A 25,186-nucleotide genomic window follows, 5' to 3' on the forward strand; every position below is an offset into this window, starting at 1 on the left:
ATGACCACAGATCATAAAACTCAAAATGCCATCATCAGAAGTTTTCACAACAAAGCCAGGCTGTGCTCTCATGTTATTTGCTATTAATAGAAAAAGAGTTGGACTAAACACTGTGTCTGGCCTACTTAGGTTGAGCTATGCAGTAAACAGCCCCATGCAGATGCTCAATTAATAAGCACTGAACGAATGAATGAACAAATAGACAGACTAACCCATCAACTTTACAACTTAACTCTCTGAAACAACTAACAAGGAAGCAAAACATCTCCAAAAATCCAAAATGTGTATTTAAAATTCCATGATGTGGAGCGAAAGCTTTATCATCTAGAGAACAGGGCCCCAGGCTCTTACTCAGAGCCTATTTACTCTCATTTTGGAAATCATTGCATAATAAGCTTAATTATGCAGCCTCTGAGCCCACAATGATTTTAAAAAAAAGAGCCAAGTAAAGGGAGGAAAGGGACTATTACAGAAAGGCAACCCAAGAATTAAAAGAAGCGCAGCTTGAAAGCATAGGAAACACGAAAGAAAGCAAACCCAAGAACTCCTAGCAGAGAGCAGTTCAGGGAGCATTTAACACAGGGGAAGCAGGCGCTCAGTCCCCAGTGGAACCTGAGAGCCCATTATGCACCATAGTGTTCAACATGGGGGCAGTGAATCAAGGAAATGTTAAATTGGGTAGACTGCTCTGTTTAAGGAGTCAGAAACTACCATGTTTTAGTAATTTTTCTTATGAAATATTTTTAAATTGTAGCAATTAGAGATTTGCCCGTGTATGATAAAGACAGAAGACAAAACACCAATTGTTCATGATAAAATTATAAATAAAACAGTAATAAAGAGAATGTTAAAAAAAAAATACAGCAAAAACACACATAAGTAACTTTAAGAATGAAAAAATCAAATTGATGAGAGTAAGACATTCTATCATATGAAAAAAAACAAAAATCAAGGAACATTTTTGGAGGTGAAAAAAATGTATTTGTGAAGCTTACAATTCAGAATTTTTTCAAAACAGGAACAACACAGCATTATCCCTTTCTCTCATAGTTTTATGAAATAAAAAGCTCTTATCCTAAATTGGTGACACCCAAGCCTACCTGCTAGGTGGGCTCACAGAACTCAGAAAAGTTGTTGTATTCCTAAGTATGGTTTCTTACAGAAAAAGGATAATGGGTTAAAATCAGCAAAGATGAAAGACATAGGGTAGAGCCCAGGGGGACCAGGCACAAGCTTCTCGTTGTCCTCTCCCAGTGCAGCTGTGTGGACAGGGCTCGGTCCTCCCAGCAGCAATGTGTGGTAGCATATGTAAAGAACTCCCAGCCAGGAAAGAACAGGATGCAGGGTTTTATTAGGGGTCAGTTCCTTAGGCATAGAGTACCTTAGTGACTGACCTCTGTCTCCAGCCCCTTTGGGAGTCAGAGTCAAAATGCCCCACTGTAATTCACACTGTTATCCAGAAATATGTGGCATGGCTCAAGGCCCCAGGGATACAGAGACTCTCTTATCTGGCAAAAATATTCCAAAGCCTCAGAACTACTCTTCCACAAGGCAGTCAAGTGCCAGTTTCTTCATCGTGTGCAGGATCTGAACCATGCCCCACCTGCTAAGCAAAGCCTTCATAGCACATATTCTTAACAGGGAAATAGAGGCACTGCTGAGTTTAGGGAGCGGCAGTAGAGTCAGAGGTAAGAGAACAATGAGCTCTTCCACTGGTTACTAGTATTTGGAAATCGTCGGCCAGAGACTTTCAACTGACGAGGGGGTAACAAACTTCTTATGAGTCACTCACCTACTCTGGACAGCCTCCCCATCCCCACTCCCAGACTTATTGGAATCACTGAGGAAAGGACTACAAACTTATGAATTTTAAAAAGCTTCCCATGTGATGTAACTCATGTGCTTGTACAGAACGTACAGGAGGATAAATAGACAAATAGTTAGAAATATAATAGAGAAAACAATCTCAAGAGGACTGAAAAATATGAAATATTTTTAAATGGACTGAACATGTAGAGCCTACATTTAAAAACAAAACACCGATGAAACTTTCAGTGTCTGAAATACAATACAAATGTGTTGAGGCTGTCTGAGGTTATCTAACCTTGAAACAGAAGAGAAGGACGAAGCTTGCACCAGCCTATGCGTGACAATTTTCCCCAAGAACGTTGCTGTTTTTCTCCCCTTGTAAAAGAAGGGCAAAATAAATAAGGGATCTGTTCAGAATAGAAATATTGATATGCTGAATATATTTTAGTTTAATCAAAGATAGGTCTGTAATAGCCAGCAAAAATTAGCCCCCAAAATGCTGAGATATATTAAGCTTGTCTTCTCAAGAGAGATAAAGCCACCGAGCTGATAGTAAATGGATTTTGCACTCTTTTGAATGGCACTTGTCGGAAAAAAACAAAAACAAACAAACAAAAGAAACAATGATAATCCAGACTCCTGAAATGGCTATAAAGGAGAGTGACCACTGAGGAGTGGCCCATCTGGATGGCCGGGGGCTGGAAGGAGCACTCTGAGTGCCATGAGCCAGAGACTGAGATTGTTATCAGCATAAAAGCATGCTGTCCATATAGGAACCCAAGACCAGGCCCACTCTTTTACTTCTAGGATCCTCTCCAGATAAGGAGTCTTTGCTAGGTCCGAAACAGTTAGAAATCAAGGGAGGAAAGCCATTCATACTAAATTCTCTGAGAGGAGAGAAAGCTTTTAAAATCACATTTGGGGATTTAAGGGACAGACGCTTCCCTACCTTGTGAAGTGTCTGCAGAAACCAGTGTCCAATGAGACAGTCTGGCAGAACATTTAAACAGACTAGCTAAATAACTATGGATTATTGTAAGAAGTTGTTCTGGGAGTGTGACCAAAGAACTGGCCAAATGGAAAGAAGGGCCTATTTGATTGAGGCAAAGGGGAGGCACAATGTCATAACGAAGTCCACTATGCTGGAATTAAACCCTGAACTCACATTTCATGTGTCAGTGGAGAATTTGGGAGAAAAGAGTGATTCCAGAAAATCCAAGGGACTTTAAGGGTTACAATAAGGAAGAGCCTGCTAAACGAAAAGCTGAAGCACTTTACAAAGCCACTAGTACTCTTAAGTTCTAGTAGGGTGGAATCAAGAATAGACACAAATTAAAAGGAAAGAAAGGTGATGCAACACTGGACAAGAAAGAGGCATCACAGAAAGGAAGACAGAACAGTCAGGCCATATCTTATGAAAATATATCATCAATAAATTAAAAATTCAAGTAAAAATTTTTTTAACTTTGTTGAAGTACTAAAATGAGTTAACATTCACATATTCATGAGTGAGAAGGCCTCCACAGCATGACAACAAATGAGAAATGAACCCCAAAATCTCACAGCTTTCAAGTTTTAAAGTAGTAAGTATTTCCCAATGACAAAATCACCATAAACAAATTAGGGAAAATTTATTTACAGAATTTTTGTATATTTTATATATTCTTAATATATGAAGAGCTATTTGCAAACCAATAACAATCCCACAGTGGTGGAGGGGAGGAAAAAATCCACCTAAGAAGAATATAAATGGCCAGCAAACATGGGGGGATGGTCAACATCATGAGTATCAGAAGGAATGCAAGCTGAAGCTAGTAAGAGTACAGAAAAATAGGCAATTTCATAAAGGGGAACTGGTCATATACACCGTTTGCTATCTTTGGAAAAAACTGCCCAAACATGATGAATGTATGTAATTTTTAACACAGTGCTTCCACCTCTGGAGATTCAACAAAAAGAAATCAGCATGCCCCCAAAGATATAGCCCTGAAAATGGCCTAGCAGGTAAATATAATAGTGAAACACTGCTATCCCACTTTGAAGGCCAGGAAGGGCGGCGGTGAGGAGATACCCCTCGTCCAAGGTAAGGAGTAGCGGCTAAGCTTTGCTGGAGCAGCCGTGAAGAGATACCCCACGCCCAAGGTAAGAGAAACCCAAGTAAGATGGTAGGTGTTGCAAGGGGGCATCAGAGGGCAGACACACCGAAACCATAATCACAGAAAACTAGTCAACCTAATCACACTAGGACCACAGCCTTGTCTAACTCAATGAAACTAAGCCATGCCCGTGGGGCAACCCAAGACGGGTGGGTCATGGTGGAGAGATTTGACAGAATGTGGTCCGCTGGAGAAGGGAATGGCAAACCACTTCAGTATTCTTGCCTTGAGAACCCCATGAACAGTATGAAAAGGCAAAATGATAGGATACTGAAAGAGGAACTCCCCAGGTCAGTAGGTGCCCAATATGCTACTGGAGATCAGTGGAGAAATAACTCCAGAAAGAATGAAGGGATGGAGCCAAAGCAAAAACAATACCCAGCTGTGGATGTGACTGGTGACAGAAGCAAGGTCCGATGCTGTAAAGAGCAATATTGCATAGGAACCTGGAATGTCAGGTCCATGAATCAAGGCAAATTGGAAGTGGTCAAACAAGACATGGCAAGAGTGAATGTCGACATTCTAGGAATCAGCGAACTGAAATGGACTGGAATGGGTGAATTTAACTCAGATGACCATTACGTCTACTATTGCGGGCAGGAATCCCTTAGAAGAAATGGAGTGGCCATCATGGTCAACAAAAGAGTCCAAAATGCAGTACTTGGATGCAATCTCAAAAACGACAGAATGATCTCTGTTCGTTTCCAAGGCAAACCATTCAATATCACAGTAATCCAAGTCTATGCCCCAACCAGTAGTGCTGAAGAAGCTGAAGTTGAATGGTTCTATGAAGACCTACAAGACCTTTTAGAACTAACACCCCAAAAAGATGTCCTTTTCATTATAGGGGACTGGAATGCAAAAGGAGGAAGTCAAGAAACACCTGGAGTAATAGGCAAATTTGGCCTTGGAGTACAGAATGAAGCAGGGCAAAGACTAAGAGAGTTTTGCCAAGAAAATGCACTGGTCATAACAAACACCCTCTTCCAACAATACAAGAGAAGACTCTATACATGGACATCACCAGATGGTCAACACCGAAATCAGATTGATTATATTCTTTGCAGCCAAAAATGGAGAAGCTCTATATAGTCAGCAAAAACAAGACCAGGAGCTGACTGTGGCTTAGATCATGAACTCCTTATTACCAAATTCAGACTTAAATTGAAGAAAGTAGGGAAAACCACTAGATCATTCAGGTATGACCTAAATCAAATCCCTTATGATTATATAGTAGAAGTGAGAAATAGATTTAAGGGCCTAGATCTGATATATAGAGTGCCTGATGAACTATGGACGGAGGTTCGTGACACTGTACAGGAGACAGGGATCAAGACCATCCCCATGGAAAAGAAATGCAAAAAACCAAAATGGCTGTCTGGGGAGGCCTTACAAATAGCTGAGAAAAAAAGAGAAGCGAAAAGCAAAGGAGAAAAGGAAAGATATAAGCATCTGAATGCAGAATTCCAAAGAATAGCAAGAAGAGATAAGAAAGCCTTCTTCAGTGATCAATGTAAAGAAACAGAGGAAAACAACAGAATGGGAAAGACTAGAGATCTCTTCAAGAAAATTAGAGATACCAAGGGAACATTTCATGCAAAGATGGGCTCAATAAAGGACAGAAAATGGTATGGACCTAACAGAAGCAGAAGATATTAAGAAGAGATGGCAAGAATACACAGAAGAACTGTACAAAAAAGATCTTCATGACCCAGATAATCACGATGGTGTGCTCACTCACCTAGAGCCAGACATCCTAGAATGTGAAGTAAAGTGGGCCTTAGAAAGCATCACTATGAACAAAGCTAGTGGAGGTGATGGAATTCCAGTTGAGCTATTTCAAATCCTGAAAGATGCTGCTGTTAAAGTGCTGCACTCAATATGCCAGCAAATTTGGAAAACTCAGCAGTGGCCACAGGACTGGAAAAGGTCAGTTTTCATTCCGATCCCAAAGAAAGGCAATGCCAAAGAATGCTCAAACTACTGCACAATTGCACTCATCTCATATGCTAGTAAAGTAATACTCAAAATTCTCCAAGCCAGGCTTCAGCAATATGTGAACGGTGAACTTCCTGATGTTCAAGTTGGTTTTAGAAAAGGCAGAGGAACCAGGGATCAAATTGCCAACATCCACTGGATCATGGAAAAAGCAAGGGAGTTCCAGAAAAACATTTATTTCTTCTTTATTGACTATGCCAAAGCCTTTGACTGTGTGGATCACAATAAACTGTGGAAAATTCTGAAAGAGATGGGAATACCAGACCACCTGACCTGCCTCTTGAGAAATTTGTATGCAGGTCAGGAAGCAACAGTTAGAACTGGACATGGAACAACAGACTGGTTCCAAATAGAAAAAGGGGTAGGTCAAGGCTATATATTGTCACCCTGTTTATTTAACTTATATGCAGAGTACATCATGAGAAACGCTGGACTGGAAGAAACACAAGCTGGAATCAAGACTGCTGGGAGAAATATCAATAACCTCAGATATGCAGATGACACCACCCTTATGGCAGAAAGTAGAGAGCAACTAAAAAGCCTCTTGATGAAAGGAAAGTGGAGATTGAAAAAGTTGGCTTAAAGCTCAACATTCAGAAAACGAAGATCATGGCATCAGGTCCCATTACTTCATGGGAAACAGATGGGGAAACAGTGGAAGCAGTGTCAGACTTTATTTTTCTGGGCTCCAAAATCACTACAGATGGTGACTGTAGCCATGAAATTAAAAGACGCTTACTCCTTGGAAGGAAAGTTATGACCAACCTAGATAGCAGATTCAAAAGCAGAGACATTACTTTGCCAACAAAGGTTCGTCTAGTCAAGGCTATGGTTTTTCCAGTGGTCGTGTATGGATGTGAGAGTTGGACTGTGAAGAAGGCTGAGCATTGAAGAATTGATGCTTTTGAACTGTGGTGTTGGGGAAGACTCTTGAGAGTCCCTTGGACTGCAAGGATCAACCAGTCCGTTCTAAAGGAGATCAGCCCTGGGATTTCTTTGAAGGAATGATGCTGAAGCTGAAACTCCAGTATTTTGGCCACCTCATGCGAAGAGTTGACTCATTGGAAAAGACTCTGATGCTGGGAGGGATTGGGGGCAGGAGGAGAAGGGGACGACAGAGGATGAGATGGCTGGATGGCATCACTGACTCGATGGACGTGAGTCTGAGTGAACTCCAGGAGTTGGTGATGGACAGGGAGGCCTAGTTTGCTGCGATTCATGGGGTCGCAAAGAGTCGGACACGACTGAACGACTGAACTGAACTAACTGGGGAACTCCTAGATACTTACTAACCAGAAACTGTTCAATGATTTTAAAACATTTATAAACGTGGGTGTAGACATTCAATAAATTAGTGTTAAATAAATATGAGACACTGGAGAAGGCAATGGCACCCCACTCCAGAACTCTTGCCTGGAAAATCCTATGGATGGAGGAACCTGGTAGGCTGCAGTCCATGAGGTCGCTAAGAGTCCACATGACTGAGCGACTTCACTTTCACTTTTCACAAGGAAATGGCAACCCACTCCAGTGTTCTTGCCTGGAGAATCCCAGGGACAGGGGAGCCTGGTGGGAGGCCGTCTATGGGGCTGCACAGAGTCGGACATGACTGAAGCGACTTAGCAACAGTATGAGACACAGAGACAGTGTACTAAGCTGTGTCCGACTCTTGTGACCCCATGGACTGTAGCCTGCCAGGCTCCTCTGTCTGTGGGATTCTCCAGGGAAGAATACTGGAGTGGGTTGCCATTTCCTTCTCCTTAGATATTCATAGTCTCATGTCTGGAGGAAGAGACAGGCTGCAAGGAGGAAATTTCAGAAAGTACTAAGTAAATCACATTAGGAATGAAGAATCCATTAGTAGAGGAGGCAGATGTTAACATAAAATTGGAAGCAAGAGGCAAAACACTGAGAATCTTGAATGGCTGGGTAAGAACTGTTAATATTCTTTTCTGCATTCTGAATGTTGCAAGGTCTCTGAGCAAGGGAAAGCTATGAGGAAGGCAGTATGTTAAAATGCATTTGTAACAATGCAGCATGAATTTCAGGCTTAAACAGCTTAAAGGAAAGAGATGTGTAGGATTAGATAAAGAGAGGACTGTCAAACATCAAAACATGGAGGTGAAATCTACCCTGAGAGAAGGCTGAGAACTTACTCTGGATTGCTATGAGAAAGGGGTAGATAACCAACTCTTCTTGGCATTTTCTGTACAGGCTCTTCCAAACTTTGTACTAGGTGGTATCCTGAGTCAACTCCAAAATTTTATGAACTGAGTCAAAAACTTTTATGAACTGAAGTTTATATCCTAAGACTTTCCAGTCTTGTGTTTTCACGTGACCTGAGTTCTATGCAATACTCTCTTGTCTTGTATGAATGCATAGATACTCAAGTATATCAGCAGTAACCTGGACACATAAGTGGATGGAGAAATAAACAAATGCTGGGAATATATATATATATATACACACACACACACACATATATATTATATATATATTACATTTTTTAATTGAGAGAAAGGTAAGACTTCAAAATAAGTATTAAATATAATTTCAGATAGTAAGCCCTAATGTCTGGCTTCTTGGATAAAATCAACAACAAATTTTAATTATAAAGGCCCAAAAGGCTCCAAAAAAAAAAAAAACACACACAAATGACTTCAATAAAGTAATTCTCAAGGTTTACAAAATACTATGCAAAAAAACTGGAGCACTAGAATTATTCTGATTCAGAGGAATGAAAGAGTATTTATCCTTACTTCTCAAATTATCCCAATTTATATTCTCATAGGTGGTTCCCCCAAGGGAGGGGGGGAAAAAAAAATCACTGTACCTAAATGCACTGACTTAGGTAAACACTTAGAAACATAAAAGGATTTAAGTAGAAGGAAAAAAGTAGAACTTTCATTTGGTACAAAAATATTTAAATATTCTCTGCAAAAAAAAAAAAGTTTATCTAAGGAAAGGCTGAAAATGAAATACTCCTACATAGTCTCATTCCCATCAAAGTTGGTCAAGTTCATGCCTATTTTAACACAGAATACATAGTTAAGGAAGATAAAGATGCAATACAGAGAACCATCTGGATGTCTTTTGAGCCACTAACATAGAAATTTGGTAGTAAAACTCAAGACTTTGCTGGATGTTATTTCAGAGACAAGCTCTACAGTGTGTTGCCACAACAAAACCCATTTATAAATTCATATTTCTAAAAGGAAATACAATTCTAAGTTGTCAAGGATACAGTCCTTTCTGAAATTCTGAAAAACAAAGTCTTAATAATTTATGAAGTTATTATAGTCCTGATGATTGTACAGGTCACAAGAGAATTAGAAAACAGAAGGAAAGGAAAAAAAGAGACAGTACTCACTTTACCCAGGAGAGAAATGCTGAATGCTCTACTGTCCTAAAAACACTGTAAACACGTTTACATCAGCATGATCTCTTTTCAACACAAAACACTCAAAGCCAAAAGAAAATATGAAAATAGAACAAAAACATGTTGGCAAAGTGGTTCCAATCTACCAAAGGCAAATTTCATAGCACAGCTTCCCCCATGGCTTTCTACCGGGCATAAAGCCTTCCTTGATATGCTACCTAAATAAAATAAGCTCTCCCTCCATTCCCCACGTCAACTGAGGTGAAAAAAGCATAAACTAAAACTTGAGACACCTTTTATTTGGCAGACTTGCTGGGGGCTTAAACCTGAGAGGCAACCTCTCAGATAGCTCTGAGGGACTGCACAAAGAGGAAAGAGAGGAGCCAGGATATATAGGCACTTTTATAACAAAAACTAGGTAGATAGTTGGAACAAAGGATTACTGTTAATTAAAGAAAAATCAGACATCTCAAGTTAATCAATCTAGCACTTTTCTCTGTATGGGAAGATGCAAGAGTCTGGGATTGCTGAAATCATTCCTTTGATACACACCTTAGCTATCAAGGACCTATTCTTTCCTCCATCCTGAATCCCCCCAGGGTACACAGTCTGGGGAGGCTGCAGCAGCGGACAGCTTGATGGCCACACCACCCCTTGTGGATATGGCAGGTGTCATTCTCTATCTACTTACACCATTCTGGTTTTTCTTCACAGCGCTCACAATGAACTGAAATCACCTTACGTGTTCATTTGTTTAGTCTCACCCACTAGACTGTAAGAGCACCAAGAGGCAGGGATTCAGTCTTTCTCACCATAATATCCTGAGTGGCTGACACAGAAGTCACTTGACATCATTTATTGAATGAATAAAGAAAGAAAGGAGAGAGAGAAGCGAAGGAAGGGTTTTAAACCTCCTATGAATGATCACACAAGGGAGTTCAAATTACATTATTTATGTTTGTATGAATATTAGAATTTCCTCTTCCCTAAGAAGAGTAATGATGTGTTCCCTGAACGGATGATGTAGTCCCATTTACAGCTAAATACTGAAAGAGCAATGCCTTCCCCTTATGTAACAAGCGACAGAAAAAAATTTTCAGTCAGAAGACTACTTTTCAGTGTTAAGATTTCACTGATAATAACTTTGATATAAAACTTCTGAGCAGTAATGATTTTAATTAATGAGGTCAGTCTGGGCTTAAGCTCCATTAAATATTGCCTCTTTTTCTTCTGCAGCAACCTTCAAAATTAAATCTTGTCTCTGCTGAAAAAAATCATGCCAATTTTCTGAGTACATGTGGTTTATCTTTCTTCTCAGAAAAAAAAAAAACTTTTTCTCATTAATCATACAGATAACAGTTGGCATTCCAACTGTCTTGAAGAAAGGGCAAAAATGGAGAGAAGAGGTGGGGAGGGAGGAGGAAGTAAGGGTACACACACCAAGTCAATGGCAGGACGGAGATCTGAATACAAATATATTCTAATCACAAGATCCAGACTGCCAATGACTGACATTACCAAGCTCAATAAGTAGAGTTTTCTCCAGCTGGTGGCCAAGGAGGAAGTCAGGGAAATGGCAAGCATGAAGGGGATTTGACAAACTGCTGCTGATTCGAAGATGGAGGGGCCATGTGAAAGGAGTTCTGGACAACTAAAATACCAGGAGGTGGCACAGAAATAGGTGCTTTGGTCCTGCAACTGTGTACAGCTGTATAGATAATGGCCCCCAGAAGACATGTTCAAGTCCTGACCCCTAGCCCTGGGAATGTGACCTTATTTGGGTCTTTGCAGATATAGTTGAGTATTTCCAGGTAAGATGGGCCTGAATGGAGGGTAGGCCCTAAATATAATGACTGATGTCCTTACAAGAGAGGCAGAGGAAACTGCGAAGCTGGGAGGCGAGGAGGCCACATGAATGCAGACAGAACTGGAGGGATACTGCCATAAACCCACGAAGCCTATAGCTCAATTCTCCCTCAGAGTCTCCCTCAAAGAAAGAACCCTGCTGACACTTTGATGGCAGACCTCTGGCCTCCTAAATCATGAAAGAAAACAGTTCTGTTGTTTTAAGCCGGTCTCTGTATGGTAATTTGTTACAGCAGCCCTGAAAAACTAATACAAACCACGAGAAACAATTCTGCCAGTAGCCTGAATGAGCCCAGAAGCAGAATTTTCCTGGAGTCTTCAGACAAGGACTAAGCCCAGTATCGTATTGTGCAAGTGAGTTACTCAGCTGTGTCCGACTCTTTGTGATCCCATGGACTATAGCCCGCCAGGTTCCTCTGTCCATGAAATTTCCCAGGCAAGAACACTGGTTGCCATTTTTAGGTTGCCATTTCCTTCTCCAGGGGATCTTCCCAACCCTGGGATCGAACCTGAGTTTCCTGCATTGGCAGGCAGATTCTTTACTTGTCTGAGCCAGCAGGGAAGTCCTGAATTCTAGTGGTTGGGGTCTTCCCAACCCAGGAATTGAACCCAGGTCTCCTGCATTGCAGGCACATTCTTTACCGACTGAGCTACGAGGGAAGCCATTAACGTGTTATGTATCAATAGAAAAGCTAATAGAATGTTTAGAGTTTAATTTTCTTGTATTGTTAGTTAATACTTCTATACAAAATTAAAGTTGTGATGGAAACATCCCTTTCTTGCTCCTGACATGGAAATGTCCATAACAGAATACTATTTAGACTGTGATCAAAGGAATCCAGTGTTCTGGGCCATGTTAACAGGTAAGCCGTAGGAAGTACTGTCGTGTGGCATATAATGTCGAGAAATCCTAAGCTTAAAAAAGTTAAATGGGTAAAAATCAAAAGCACACAGAATATTTCAGGAAGAACACATGTTCTAAAGCACGTTTATAAACATGTACAGACCCACAGTTTAAGAAAGGTGGCTTCCATATTTATTTAATGTATACTTAAGTGAGGGGCTTCCCAGCACAGTGGTAAACAACCTACCTGCCAATGCAGGAGACACAGGAGACTCAGTTCAATCCCTGGTCTGCTTACTGCCCACTGCTCTGCCTCTTCCAGGCCTGTGCTTACCCCATTCCAGCCTAGGGTATCCATTCCTCTTCTATCTAATCATTCTCAGGTTTCAAAGTCTGACTCAAATACCAACTCTGTATAAGTCGTATTATATAATCTTCCATATACGAAAGGCACTAAACAAACACGTGAAACCAAAGTTCATCCCTTTAGAAAGCATAGCATGGACAGTAACTAGAGCTGACGGTATTTTGATATTTACAGCTCATATAGTAAGTCGTTTACCCATGGTATCTATGATAGCTGCGTCGATGGCTAACTTTATGTGCCAACTTGACGGGGCCACAGGCCATGAAGGGTTCATTACTGATGTCTCACCATTATTCTCAGCGCATCAGTGAGAGTATTTCCAGGTGAGATTCACTCAATAGACTAACACAGATTACCCTCCCTAACGTGGGTGGGCCTCGTCTCATCAATTGAGGGCCAAAAGAGAACAAAAAGACTGAATCAGAAGGAACTCCCCCTGCCCCGCTTCCCTGAGCTGGGACATGGCATCTTCTACTGCTTCTGAACTGAAATGGAGACACTGACTCTTCCTGAGTCTCCAGCCTGTCAGCTCTCAGACTGGCACACTCTCAGCTCTCCTGGTTCTCAGGCCTTCACACTCAAACTGGAACTATACCATTGGTTCACCTGGGTCCTCGTTTACAGACTGCCAATCTTAGGACTTCTTGACCTCCATAATCACGTGAGCCAATTCCTTATAACAAATCTCTCTTCTGCTCTCGCACTCTCTCGCGCGCTCTCTCTCTCTCTCTATCTATATATATATACACACATACACACACACACATACTCACATACATCTTATTCCTTCCATTTCTCTGAGAATCATAACTAATATTTATTTTAATATGGCATTTATTCTTACAACTGAGTTTTCATTCAAATCACATCACAGTTCTGAGAACCACCTGGAACACAGGTATTACATGGTACTTAACAAGATTAAATTACTGTGCTCCCTGAAAATTTTACAACAGCTCTTAGAAGAGACATCCACTCTTCCCCTAGGATCATCACCCAGGGGCCACTTAACTGAGCAGAAAGAGCCTCCCTGAGAACAAAGCCGCACAGATGCAGGCAGAGTAGAGACGGTGAGGAGGACATGTCCACACAGTATTGTGGACATAATTCAAACCCCCAAATTCAGCTGTATTTGACACCAGCACAAGTCTGACTTCTTAGTTATGTAAGAAAATAATTACTTAGCAAGTTAGTCTGAGTTAAGTATTACTGTTTGCAAATAAAACTGTCCTAACTAATACAACACTTTCAGGTGAAAAGACTGAAAAGATTGTCACAGTGGCTGTATCTAAAGTAGTGTTTACATTCAAAGATAATTAAAACTTTAACAAAATTAAAAGGATCAACATTAATATGTCTATTTGCACACTGAAGCAGGTGCTATATAGCTCCTGTAAATTCTAGAAACTTCATTATTCTTAAGCCATTATATGTACATACCATTATGAGCATTTCTAAACTTATAATTACCAAGAGCTATCTTCAGAAACCAAATTCCTTGTCTAGGTTTCTAGTTTTCCATTATATAAGTTAAATGAATGCATCACTTATATTTCATTTTTTAAAATTTGTACAGATTACTTATTGAGCCCTTACTATATATGACGAATGGGCACAATTATTACTATTTAATGGCCACTCCTATGAAATATGTACTATTATTGTACCACTGGAGAGGGAAATGGCAACCCACTCCAGTATTCTTGCCTGGAGAATTCCCTGGACAGAGGAGCCTGGTGAGCTACAGTCCATGGGGTCACAAAGAGTCAGACACAACTGAGTGACTAACACCACTGTACCAGCACAATCTTCATTTTAGAGTTTAATATGAGAGAGTATAATAATGTTCCTAATAAAAAGAGTAGTGGAGCTCCATGTTTGTCTAGAGCGTATTATGTCCCACATACTGCACTAGGTGCTCTAAGAGAAGCATCCCATGTAATCCCCATTTTTGAATCTTCTGAATTAGATACTATTATCCTCCTTTTATGGAGAAGGCAATGGCACCCCACTCCAGTACTCTTGCCTGGAAAATCCCATAGACGGAGGAGCCTGGTAGGCCACAGTCCATGGGGTCACTAAGATTCGGACAAGACTCAGCGACTTCACTTTCACTTTTCACTTTCATGCATTGGAGAAGGAAATGGCAACCCACTCCAGTGTTCTTGCCTGGAGAAACCCAGGGACGGGGGAGCCTGGTGGGCTGCTGTCTATGGGGTCACACAGAGTCGGACACGACTGAAGCGACTTAGCAGCAGCAGCAGCAGCATCCTCCTTTTATAGATGAGGAAACTGAGGCTTAGAGAATGAAATGCAGAGCCAGACCTACACTTCACATCAGAATCAGTCCACAGGCTTTGAAAACCTTCTACATTACATCCCAGTAAATCCCATACTATTATCCAAAGTATGTTTCAAATTGCTGAACAAAGACCTGAGCTCATCTACGTTACATTTGTTCTTGAATTGCCATGTGATTTACATGTGTGTTTTCCTCTTTAATTCCTCACCTCCGGAAAAGGTACAGATGCACATGAAAGGAAATACATATTATTCATTACAGCTCAGATGAATAAAATAGGAGCACTGAGTTATAGAATCAATACTTTCTACACTAAAAACTGTTCCAAAAGTGGGCAGACTTTAGAAACGAAATTAGATAAACGTGCATAGGTGTTAACAAACTAACATTAAGCCAAGAAGTTTTACTGGGGGAAATACTTGGGGGACATCTCAGGTCCTGGAAAATGCTTCAGTACAATTTCAGTACAAGTTGTCAGGCAACAGATATCCAAAGTATATCTTTTGAAACCCTTGGGACTGCCATGGTGGTCTAGTGGTTAAGGATCTGCTTGCCCCTGCAGTAGACACAGGTTCAATCCCTAATCTGGGAATATCCCACCTGCCTCGGGGCAACAAAGCCTATGTGCCACAATACCAACCCCACGTGCCCTACAGCCTGCAAGCGGCAACTACAGAGAGCCCATGCACAGCCACAAAGACCCAAAGCAACCAAAAACGAATAAATACATAACATTTTTTTAAAAACACGTATTTTGCACAAAACTACACTTAAGCATTTTGTTGTCAGAAAGATACATATGATTATATGTAAGTAGTTAGGAAATGTAGGACGGCAGTGAAAATATTGATCGGTTCCATGAGACAAATCTGAATCTTTGGACTTCCCTGGCAGTCCAGTGGTTAAGACTCCACCCTTCCAACACAGGGGGTCATGGATTTGATCCCTGCTCAGGGAACCAGTGTTCTTGCCTGGAGAATCTCAGGGACAGGGGAGCCTGGTGGCTGCCATCTATGGGGTGGCACAGAGTTGGACACGACTGAAGTGACTTAGCAGCAGCAGCAGCAGTGAACTAAGATCCCATGTGCCACACAGTGCATGGCAAGCAATCCATCATTTTTTTAAAAAAAGATGTGAATCTTATATTCATCCACATTAAGTACAAACCATATATGCACATATGCATACATAACAAATGCAACCAAAAATATATTCATTGATAGTTTATCACTGAAAAAGCACAAATGACAAGGTTTAATTTTTTTTTCATATAGATTATCATTTTCTTACATGGGGGTATCAAAAGTATTCTTACTGTATGTTACCAAGGCTCTCCCTGAACCTAACTGCAGAAGCATGGGGAGCAAAAAGAACCAAGGGGCTGGCCTTATACATCAAGCCATCAGGGGTCAAGCTCCCATGAGTCAAGACAGGCTCTCTCAGCTGGGAGTAGGGTTGCCACACACTGGCTACACATTTTGTAAAATATATCTTCCTGAGTCAACAAGCAGTGGTTGGGCTCTTCAGAATATAATTATATCTCATTTCTATATTGTGGGAAAAAATTTTTTTTTAATGAGAAAGATCTTGAGAGGTTTAACAAATGTCAGGGAGCAGTTGGTGCAGTGGCCATCCTTGGAAACTTGCTGGCCTGACTGAGACTGCAGCCTAGGCCCTGAGGAAGCAGGACCAGGCATGCATATCAATGCCTGACACACCTTCCAACATTTGTTTAATTTTGGGAAAAAAAAATTATTTAATAGTGATATATGGCATGCACTTATTTAATTTCAATTTCTTTTGTTTAATAAAATTTACAGAGTTGCTTGAATTATAACATGCCATTTTAGAGCTTAACATATTTGCACTGGGTACTCTCAGCAGTCATCCCATTGTGTGTCTGCTACATAAGCAATGGAGTAAAAGAAAAAAATACACCCCTTCTGTTAATTAGTACTCATTAACTGTTCTGGTACTATTCCCCACCTCAGCTCCCCCAAATATATTATTTTTAATTAATTTCCACTCTAAGAGTTTGGGGAGGGGTGAAGGAAGATGTCCTTCCTTCTCTATTATTTCTGAGTAGGTCCAGGAAAAGTCCCAGTTTCAAGTTCAGAAGTCTCATCATGCTGACCTTGAATAAAAAACCTTATCCTTCTGGCCACAAACACCTTTGAATCTGCAAAAGTTCAGTCATGTGCCTTATGAAAAACAGATAAAGCTCTGAATAGATGTTTCTGAAGATGGACTGAGATTCTCCTCGGTCCCAAGCAGTGTAGTAGTTACTGCCTCTCTTTCTAGACCTCCTACAGTGAGTGCGTGAGCACACACACGAAAATACAAGGACCCTCCCTGAGACCCCAAGCCCACTACTGGACCTGATTTGATGGCGGCATCCTGGGCACCCCACCCTTCCCTGCCTGAGTGCAGCATATGGGACTTACTGGGGAAGTAAGACATCTCTAATTAGAGCCAGAAGATTGTTGTCAGAGTCGACATTCACCACCTCCTTGCCGTCGTCAGGCTCCTGGTTCACAAGCAGAGATGTGGTTTCTGAGAGTAGCCGCAAGCTAAAGAGTCTCCACTCCACTGGAAAGACAGAGAGATGCCAAGAACGTGACCACGTGGAGTCGGAAGGAAAACAGAACGTGTACCTGCTGGTGCTTGTTGACGAGGTCACACTTACCATTCTGGCTTTGAACCAATGACACCAAGGGGGGCAGGATATAATCAACCACCTAAAAGACAAGACGTAAAAGACTCCGTTCAAATCCCAACAAACAAAAAACGAATACCATCTGTGTGCCCAATGCACAGCAGGGTCAAACAACACTCAAAGGTCGGAGTTTGGAGCAGAGAATGGTTTAGTGCGGGGCCCTGCAAGGGGATGAGTGGTTCATGCCCAAAAAACCCCAAACTCCCTGAAAGCTTTCAGCTCAAGCCTTTCATCGGAAAGGTGAGGGAGGGGCGTGGTTAGTTGTTGCAGACTTCTAGGTGTCAGATCCTGTGTTCTTGTAGCTGGTCACAATGTTCCCATAAACCTTCACCAAACAAATGTTATTCTCTGTTCTGATAAGACGGGACAAGGTCACCAGGCTCACCTTTCACCCTCCAAGGCCCAGGCCCAGCTAAGAGGAAGGGGCCCCATTCAGGTCAGTCCCCCTGCCCTGAAGGCTGGCACAGCCCCCAGCCTAGTCCTCCCACCAGTGCCCTGCCCAGCTGAGGAGGCGGATCTCAGCTGGCAGCATCCTCAGGGCCAGGTCTCGACTCCGCCCAGCTGTCATCACTGAGGGAGCCAGGCGCCCAGCACGCCGTGGCCCTCGGGCTGCCCTAACAGGGGCAGTTTTGTGGACCAACATCCAGGATGACCGCCGCCACCTTTAGGTCATGAAGGTGGGGGTGGGGGAGAGGCCTGCTGCCGGGAGCCGGCGTGAGGAGCTCCGCCCGTGGCAAAGGTCATGAGGAAGGAGGCTCGACACACGCAAAGGCGGGATCAAGCCTCAGGAGTCCCCCTGGAAATTCTCGAGCATCTACCCCCAAAACCAGAGTCTGCCTACTTTACTGCTTTGTGCTCTCAGCTACACCTCTGACTTTACGGGGGGCTGTCCCCCACCACCTCTCTCTGAAAAAGAGTTAACTTACGCTCCAGTTAATAAAGATCCTGGGAGTGACAAGAGTGTTTCAACCTACAAACTCCTCTGAAGGTTCTTCCGGCCACATGTGATTGTTCAGAGCCTCCCAACCATGAGAAGCATGAGATGTTCTAAACTGTCTAAATACAGATTCCTTTGAGCAGTTAAAAGATTGATTAGAAATTGTATTGGTGAAGGGTTTTTCACTTGTTGGGCCAATGATTGCTGCTAAGTTTCCATATCCCTTACCTACTGTGTCCCTGGGAGTGTATTGATTAATATAATTGGTGTATAGGAATGTAAGTAGTAGCTTTAGTGTTTGTAACCTTGGACCCTTGAGTTAATTCTTTTCTTGTTATAGCCCACCACACCTTTGCCCTATAGGAATGCAACTTTATCTAATGCTTTCAGAGGGTGGTGCCTGACTTTAGAATAATCACCTTTAGAGAAAAATAAGTTTTCTGAAGAAAGGGTCATAAAATGTTAACAGGCCTCTTGGCCAGAAGATGATGTAAATCACCTAAATTTTGCATATGATAAATTTGCAGGAAGAAAGTCTGGCTTACTGCTGACTCTACCCCTTCCCCCATTATACTCTATGCACGACTTAAGGTATAAAAACTACTTTGGAAAATAAAGTGCGGGCCTTGTTCACTGAAACTTGGTCTCCCCATGTCGTTCTTTCTCTTACCTTCTGGCTGAATTCCCATCTGGAGCGTGGAGGCTCATCAAGCCTACTATGCTGGGGCTTCTAAGATCTGACCGGGGAGGCCTTAGTGTCTCCTCTCCTTCGGGAGAATGGGAGGATGCCTGCGGCCTATGTAGGTGATGCAAATTTCCTTTTTTTTTTTTAAATTTTATTTTTAAACTTTACAATATTGTATTAGTTTTGCCAAATATCGAAATGAATCTGCCACAGGTATACCTGTGTTCTCCATCCTGAACCCTCCTCCCTCCCCATACCCTCCCTCTGGGTCATCCCAGTGCACCAGCCCCAAGCATCCGGTATCGTGCATCGAACCTGGACTGGCGACTCATTTCATACATGATATTATACATGTTTCAATGCCATTCTCCCAAATCTTCCCACCCTCTCCCTCTCCCACAGAGTCCATAAGACTGATCTATACATCAGTGTCTCTTTTGCTGTCTCATACACAGGGTTATTGTTACCATCTTTCTAAATTCCATATATATGCGTTAGTATACTGTATTGGTGTTTTTCTTTCTGGCTTACTTCACTCTGTATAATAGGTTCCAGTTTCATCCATCTCATTAGAACTGATTCAAATGTATTCTTTTTAATGGCTGAGTAATACTCCATTGTGTATATGTACCACAGCTTTCTTATCCATTCATCTGCCAATGGGCATCTAGGTTGCTTCCATGTCCTGGCTATTATAAACAGTGCTGCGCTGAACACTGGGGTACAGGTGTCTCTTTCCCTTCTGGTTTCCTCAGTGTGTATGCCCAGCAGTGGGATTGCTGGATCATAAGGCAGTTCTATTTCCAGTTTTTTAAGCAGTCTCCACACTGTTCTCCATAGTGGATTCAGCCTCTTTTCTCCTCTGAATTTTCTCACTGAGCTATCCTTATTTGATCACTCTTTATATCTTTAATTCTGTCGTATCCTGATCGCCGAAGCCGTCTCCCCTTCGAATTCCCTGGATCCACTGGGGCTGGACCCCGGCAGCCTGCATCTCCTCAAAGCCTGGGCCTGGCCAGTGGGGGGCCTGGAAAGAGCTGTGGAGCCTGCAGGGCACAGTCCCCTGCCTGTCCCCGGGCCCCCACCTCACCCACTAGGCTAAGGGACTGGAGGTCCTGGGAAAGAAGGCCACAACCCACCTCTCACTGCACTTTCTGCCACGAGGACCACTGCCCCGCTGACCATAGGCAAAGTGGGGCTCTAGCCACAGTCCTCACCCACCCCCCAGGGTCACGTGCTCACATGCTAAGTGTCAGTCACACCTGCCCCGCCCCTGTTACAATATCAACCACTACCCACACCGTTTTTCACTGACAAATCACTAGTCAGAGGGGTGAAAAACATCAACAGCTAAATTTACCCAGCATCTAAACTCTGCATGACATTTAATAAACAACCAAACTCATTTCAACCTGGAAAAGTCTTCAGGCAAAATAACACTGTGATCATCAAGGCAGTAGTTTATCAAAACCTTCAGAGTTGATGAAAGGAACGTTAGTATGTAATACAAAATATGCCTGGCATGCATTGACATTGAACTGTCAAATTAATATACATTTAAGCTGGTGATCATTAATCAAGTTTAAACAATCATCAAAATGTTGGGGAAAAAGGAGATACATAATCCTTATGTTTTCACAAATACATCAAAGAGCTATGACAAGTGATCTTGGTGGTTTTGAGATGCAGATTCAAAAGATCTAAATCCATTACACATACCACCTCTATGATTTTCTTGTTATATCAGACACAGCACCATCAAATATGGATTGAAATCGACTCCACAGTAACAATTTACCCCCAGGATGAAAACGGGTGATGAAGAAAGGACAAATCACTCCCACTGTCTAATTCTCAAAACAACTGTCTCAGCTGGTGAACTATTTCGGTGACAATAAATAAAACTCTACTGTTTATACCTGCATTGATTCCTGATCCTAAGATACGTATTCGTTCTCACCACAGACAAAAGGCAGAAGTGGCCACAGCCCAACATCACCCTCCTGTTGTCCAAACCAATGAAAGAATGCCCTGCACAGGTGAGGATCTCCACACATGGGGAGTGGCCCATCAGTATCACCCTGTTCTAGCGCAACTTCACAAAATAAATTTACACATGACAATATATCTAGACAGTTGTACAAGACCCATACAAGGACTAGGTTGTTTTTTTTTTTTTTCACCCTCATTCATTGAGTGATGTCACGTCACTTAATAGACCTCAAATTTCACAAAGGAATTTTGAAAACTCTAAACTCTCAGTTATGTCAAAAGCAAAAACTATGCAAACAAGAGAAATACATCTCACCATCAACCCTTATCAACATGCTCAACACCCATCTTGAAGGTTTAAGAGAGCATATTAAGAGAGGAGTGGGACTAAAATAAAATTATCTACATGTCCAACTCTATAAGTTTGACAATTAAGCATGGTCCAAAAAGCAAGACTATCAGAAGATGAATATCCAAAAATCAATACTCTTCCCAATGTTTCTACAACAACCAATCAAACAACATAATTTTAAAAAGACACCGTTTACAACAGTGATAAAATTCTAAGGGTCTATGATATCATGACTTTTACAAAATATAAATACACACATATATATAAAATATTTATAAATATAATAACCATTGATAACTGGTTAAAAAAAAGCTGGAAAGCTATCATAATCATGCTCACAAGAAGAAAACAGCTAAACAAACTGAAAATCAACTCATCTCAGATAAATCAGAGAATTAAGGTCACAAAGAAAACCAACTGTCCACTAGAACTGAAGACAAAGGCCAAGACAGAAAATCACAGCTTAACAGGAGCAGAAACTGCCAGTGGAGCCAGCAACTGGCACAAAAACTTAAACAGCACTTGACTAGAGTTAGAGTCTGAGATGATAAAACCTCCTGGAGGCCCAGCCTTAGTGCAGCTACCCACCTCCCAAAAGTTTTACCTCCCAGAGCCCCACCAGATTCTCAGACTGAAGATCAGAGAAAAGTCTCACGTTTCTGGCAGAGGAAAGGAAAAACTAACCATTCTGAAATATGTTTAGAGCATTCTTTTCTCCTTAACATAGGCTGGATTCAAGAGACACTATTCTACCAAAAGCTGAACCTACTCGGGTTTTACCAAAACCTGAGCTAGGGGGGAAAATATCCAATTCCAACACCCTGTAAGCCTTCCCATCTCACCAACTGGGGCAGGGGGTGGGGGTGCTGAGAAGTATGTGTGAGGGTCACAGCCCAGGCGCACAGGCCCAGAAAAGGAGCGTGCCCTAAACCTAGCAGCTGTGGATCTCTACCCGCTCCACCACACCTCACCACACCAACAGGGCTCCTGTGTAATAACTGGGGTTACAACCGAGAGAGCTGCACAGGCTTTATTCCAGAGGCGCTGCTAGGGAAACCCGAAGATGACAGGATAAACGAGACAAGGACATTACAGGTAATTTTAGCCTCTGAAACCTGTTTACAGCAAACGTAAACATAGCCCAGTTCCTAGCCAAAGAAACATAAAACTTCATAATAATAGCTAGCTAGCTCATTGATCTCAGGTCATTTTACCTGATATATCATGCTGGAATGAAATATTTGTAGTGTTGAGAAGGAAAAAACACCACCAACCTAGACTTCTGAGTGAAATTATCCCTCGGGAATAAAAGGAAAACTAAAGAATTTCTCACACAAACAATAACTGAAGAATTGTTTTGCCAGTAGACTTGCCTTGTAAGAAATGTCAAGTTTCTTAGAAAAAAGGAAAATGACATGGGTCAGACACCGATCTATATGTTAGGGAAAAAAATAAATGAAGATAAAAATATAGTCATTGATGAGAAGCTTCAAAGCAGTCAACTCTGTGCAAATTAATCTATCAGTTCAGTTCAGTAGCTCAGTCATGTCCTATTCTTTGCACCCCCATGGACAGTAGCACACCAGGCTTCCCTGTCCATCACCGACTCCTGGAGCTTACTCAAACTCATGTCCATCAAGTCAGTGATGCCATCCAACCATCTCATCCTCCGTCATCCCCTTCTCCTCCCACCTTCAACCTTTTCCAGCATCAGGGTCTCTTCCAATGAGTCAGTTCTTCACATCAGGTAGCCAAAGTTCTGGAGTTTCAGCTTCAGCATCAGTCCTTACAATGAATATTCAGGATTGATTTCCTTTAGGAATGACTGGTTAGATCTCTTTGTAGTCCAAGGGACTCTCGAGAGTCTTCACCACCACCAGAGTTCAAAAGCATCAATTCTTCAGTGCTCAGCTTTCTTTATGGTCCAACTCTCACATCCATACGTGACTACTGGAAAAACCATAGCTCTGACTAGATGGACCTTTGTTGGCCAAGTAATGTCTCTGCTTTTTAATATGCTGTATACATTGGTCATAGCTTTTCTTCCAAGGAACAATTGTCTTTTAATTTCATGGCTGCAGTCACCATCTGCAGTGATTTTGGAGCCCAAAAAACTAAAGTCTCTCACTCTTTCCATTGTTTGTCCACTATTTGCCATGAAGTGATGGGACAAGATACCATGATCTTCATTTTTTGAATGTTGAGTTTCAAGCCAGCTTTTTCACTCTCCTATTTTCATCAAGAGGCTCTTTAGTTCTTCTTCACTTTCTGCCACAAGGGTGGTGTCATCTGCATATCGGAGGTTATTGATATTTCTCCTGGCAATCTTGATTCCAGCTTGTGCTTCATCCAGCACGGCATTTCTAATGATGTACTATGCATATAAGTTAAACAAGTTGAGTGACAATATACAGCCCTGACATACTCCTTTCCCAATTTGGAACCAGTCTATTGTTCCATGTCCAGTTCTAATTGTTGCTTCTTGACCCACAAACAGATTTCTCAGGAGGCAGGTCAGATGATCTGGTATTCCCATCTCTTGAACAATTTTTCAGTTTGTTGTGATCTACACAGTCCAAGGCTTTGGTGTAGTCAATAAAGCAGAAGTAGATGTTTTTCTGGAATTCTCTTGCTTTTTCTATGATCCAACAGATCCAATGGCAACTTGATTTCTGGCTCCTCTGTCTTTTCTAAATCCAGCTTGAATATCTGGAAGTTCACGGTTCACATACTGTTGAAAGCTTGGCTTGGAAAATTTTAAGCATTACTCTGCTGCCGTGTGAGATGAGTGCAATTTTGTGGCAGTTTGAGCATTCTTTGGCATTGCCTTTCTTTGGGATTGGAATGAAAACTGACCTGTTCCAGTCCTGTGGCCACTGCTGAGTTTTCCAAATTTGCAGCATATTGAGCATAGCACTTTAACAGCATCATCTTTTAGGATTTGAAATAGCTCAGCTGGAATTCCATCACCTCCACTAGTTTTGTTCATAGTAATGCTTCCTAAGGTCCACTTGCCTTCTCATTCCAGGATGTCTGGCTCTAGGTGATCACATCATTGTGGTTATCTGGGCCATGAAGATCTTTTCTGTATATTTCTTCTGTGTATTCTTGCCACCTCTTCTTAATATCTCCTGCTTCTGTTAGGTCCATCTCATTTCTGTCATTTATTGTGCCCATCTTTGCGTGAAATCTTCCCTTGGTATCTCTAAATTTCTTGAAGAGATCTCTAGTCTTTCCCATTCTATTGTTTTCCTCTATTTCTTTGCATTGATCACTGAGGAGGGTTTTCCTATCTCTCTTTGCTATTCTTTGGAACTCTGCATTCAAATGGGTATATTTTTCCTTTTCTCCTTTGCTTTCAGCATCTCTTCTTTTCTCAGCTAAGGCCTCCTCAGACAACCACTTTGCCTTTTTGCATTTCTTTTTCTTGGAGATGGTCTTGATCCATGCCTCCTGTACAATATCACGAACCTCTGTCCATAGCTCTTCAGGCACTCTATCAGATCTAATCCCTTGAATCTATGTGTCACTTCCACTGTATAATTGTAAGGGATTTCATTTAGATCATACCTGAATGGTCTAGTGCTTTTCCTTTCTTTCTTCAATTTAAGCCTGAATTTTGCAATAAGGAGTTCAGGATATGAGCCACAGTCAGCTCCCGGTCTTGTTTTTGCTGACTGTATAGAGCTTGTCTAACTCAATGAAACTATGAGCCATGCCGTGTTGGGCTACCCAAGACAGACAGGTCATGGTGGAGAGTTTTGACAAAATGTGGTCCACTGG

The 25,186-nt window shown here is 41.8% G+C and overlaps 1 protein-coding gene across 11 annotated transcripts in view; it reads right to left on the minus strand.

Annotated features, from left to right (window-relative positions):
• Window positions 1-25,186, minus strand: part of ULK4 (unc-51 like kinase 4) — a 521,313-nt gene that overhangs the window by 328,150 nt on the left and 167,977 nt on the right. For all 11 annotated transcript variants that reach the window (XR_011562944.1, XM_070776132.1, XM_070776127.1 and 8 more), the window contains 2 exons: window positions 17,408-17,459; window positions 17,166-17,310 (listed from right to left, as the gene is read on the minus strand). Coding sequence is in view for 10 of the 11 variants with exons in the window: in XM_070776132.1 (XP_070632233.1) it covers window positions 17,166-17,310; window positions 17,408-17,459 (197 nt within the window). In the remaining variant the exon portion in view is untranslated. The remainder of the gene's footprint in view (window positions 1-17,165; window positions 17,311-17,407; window positions 17,460-25,186) is intronic.

This window comes from Bos indicus, chromosome 22 (assembly GCF_029378745.1).
Source record: "Bos indicus isolate NIAB-ARS_2022 breed Sahiwal x Tharparkar chromosome 22, NIAB-ARS_B.indTharparkar_mat_pri_1.0, whole genome shotgun sequence".
In the NCBI taxonomy this organism is placed as follows: domain Eukaryota; kingdom Metazoa; phylum Chordata; class Mammalia; order Artiodactyla; family Bovidae; genus Bos; species Bos indicus.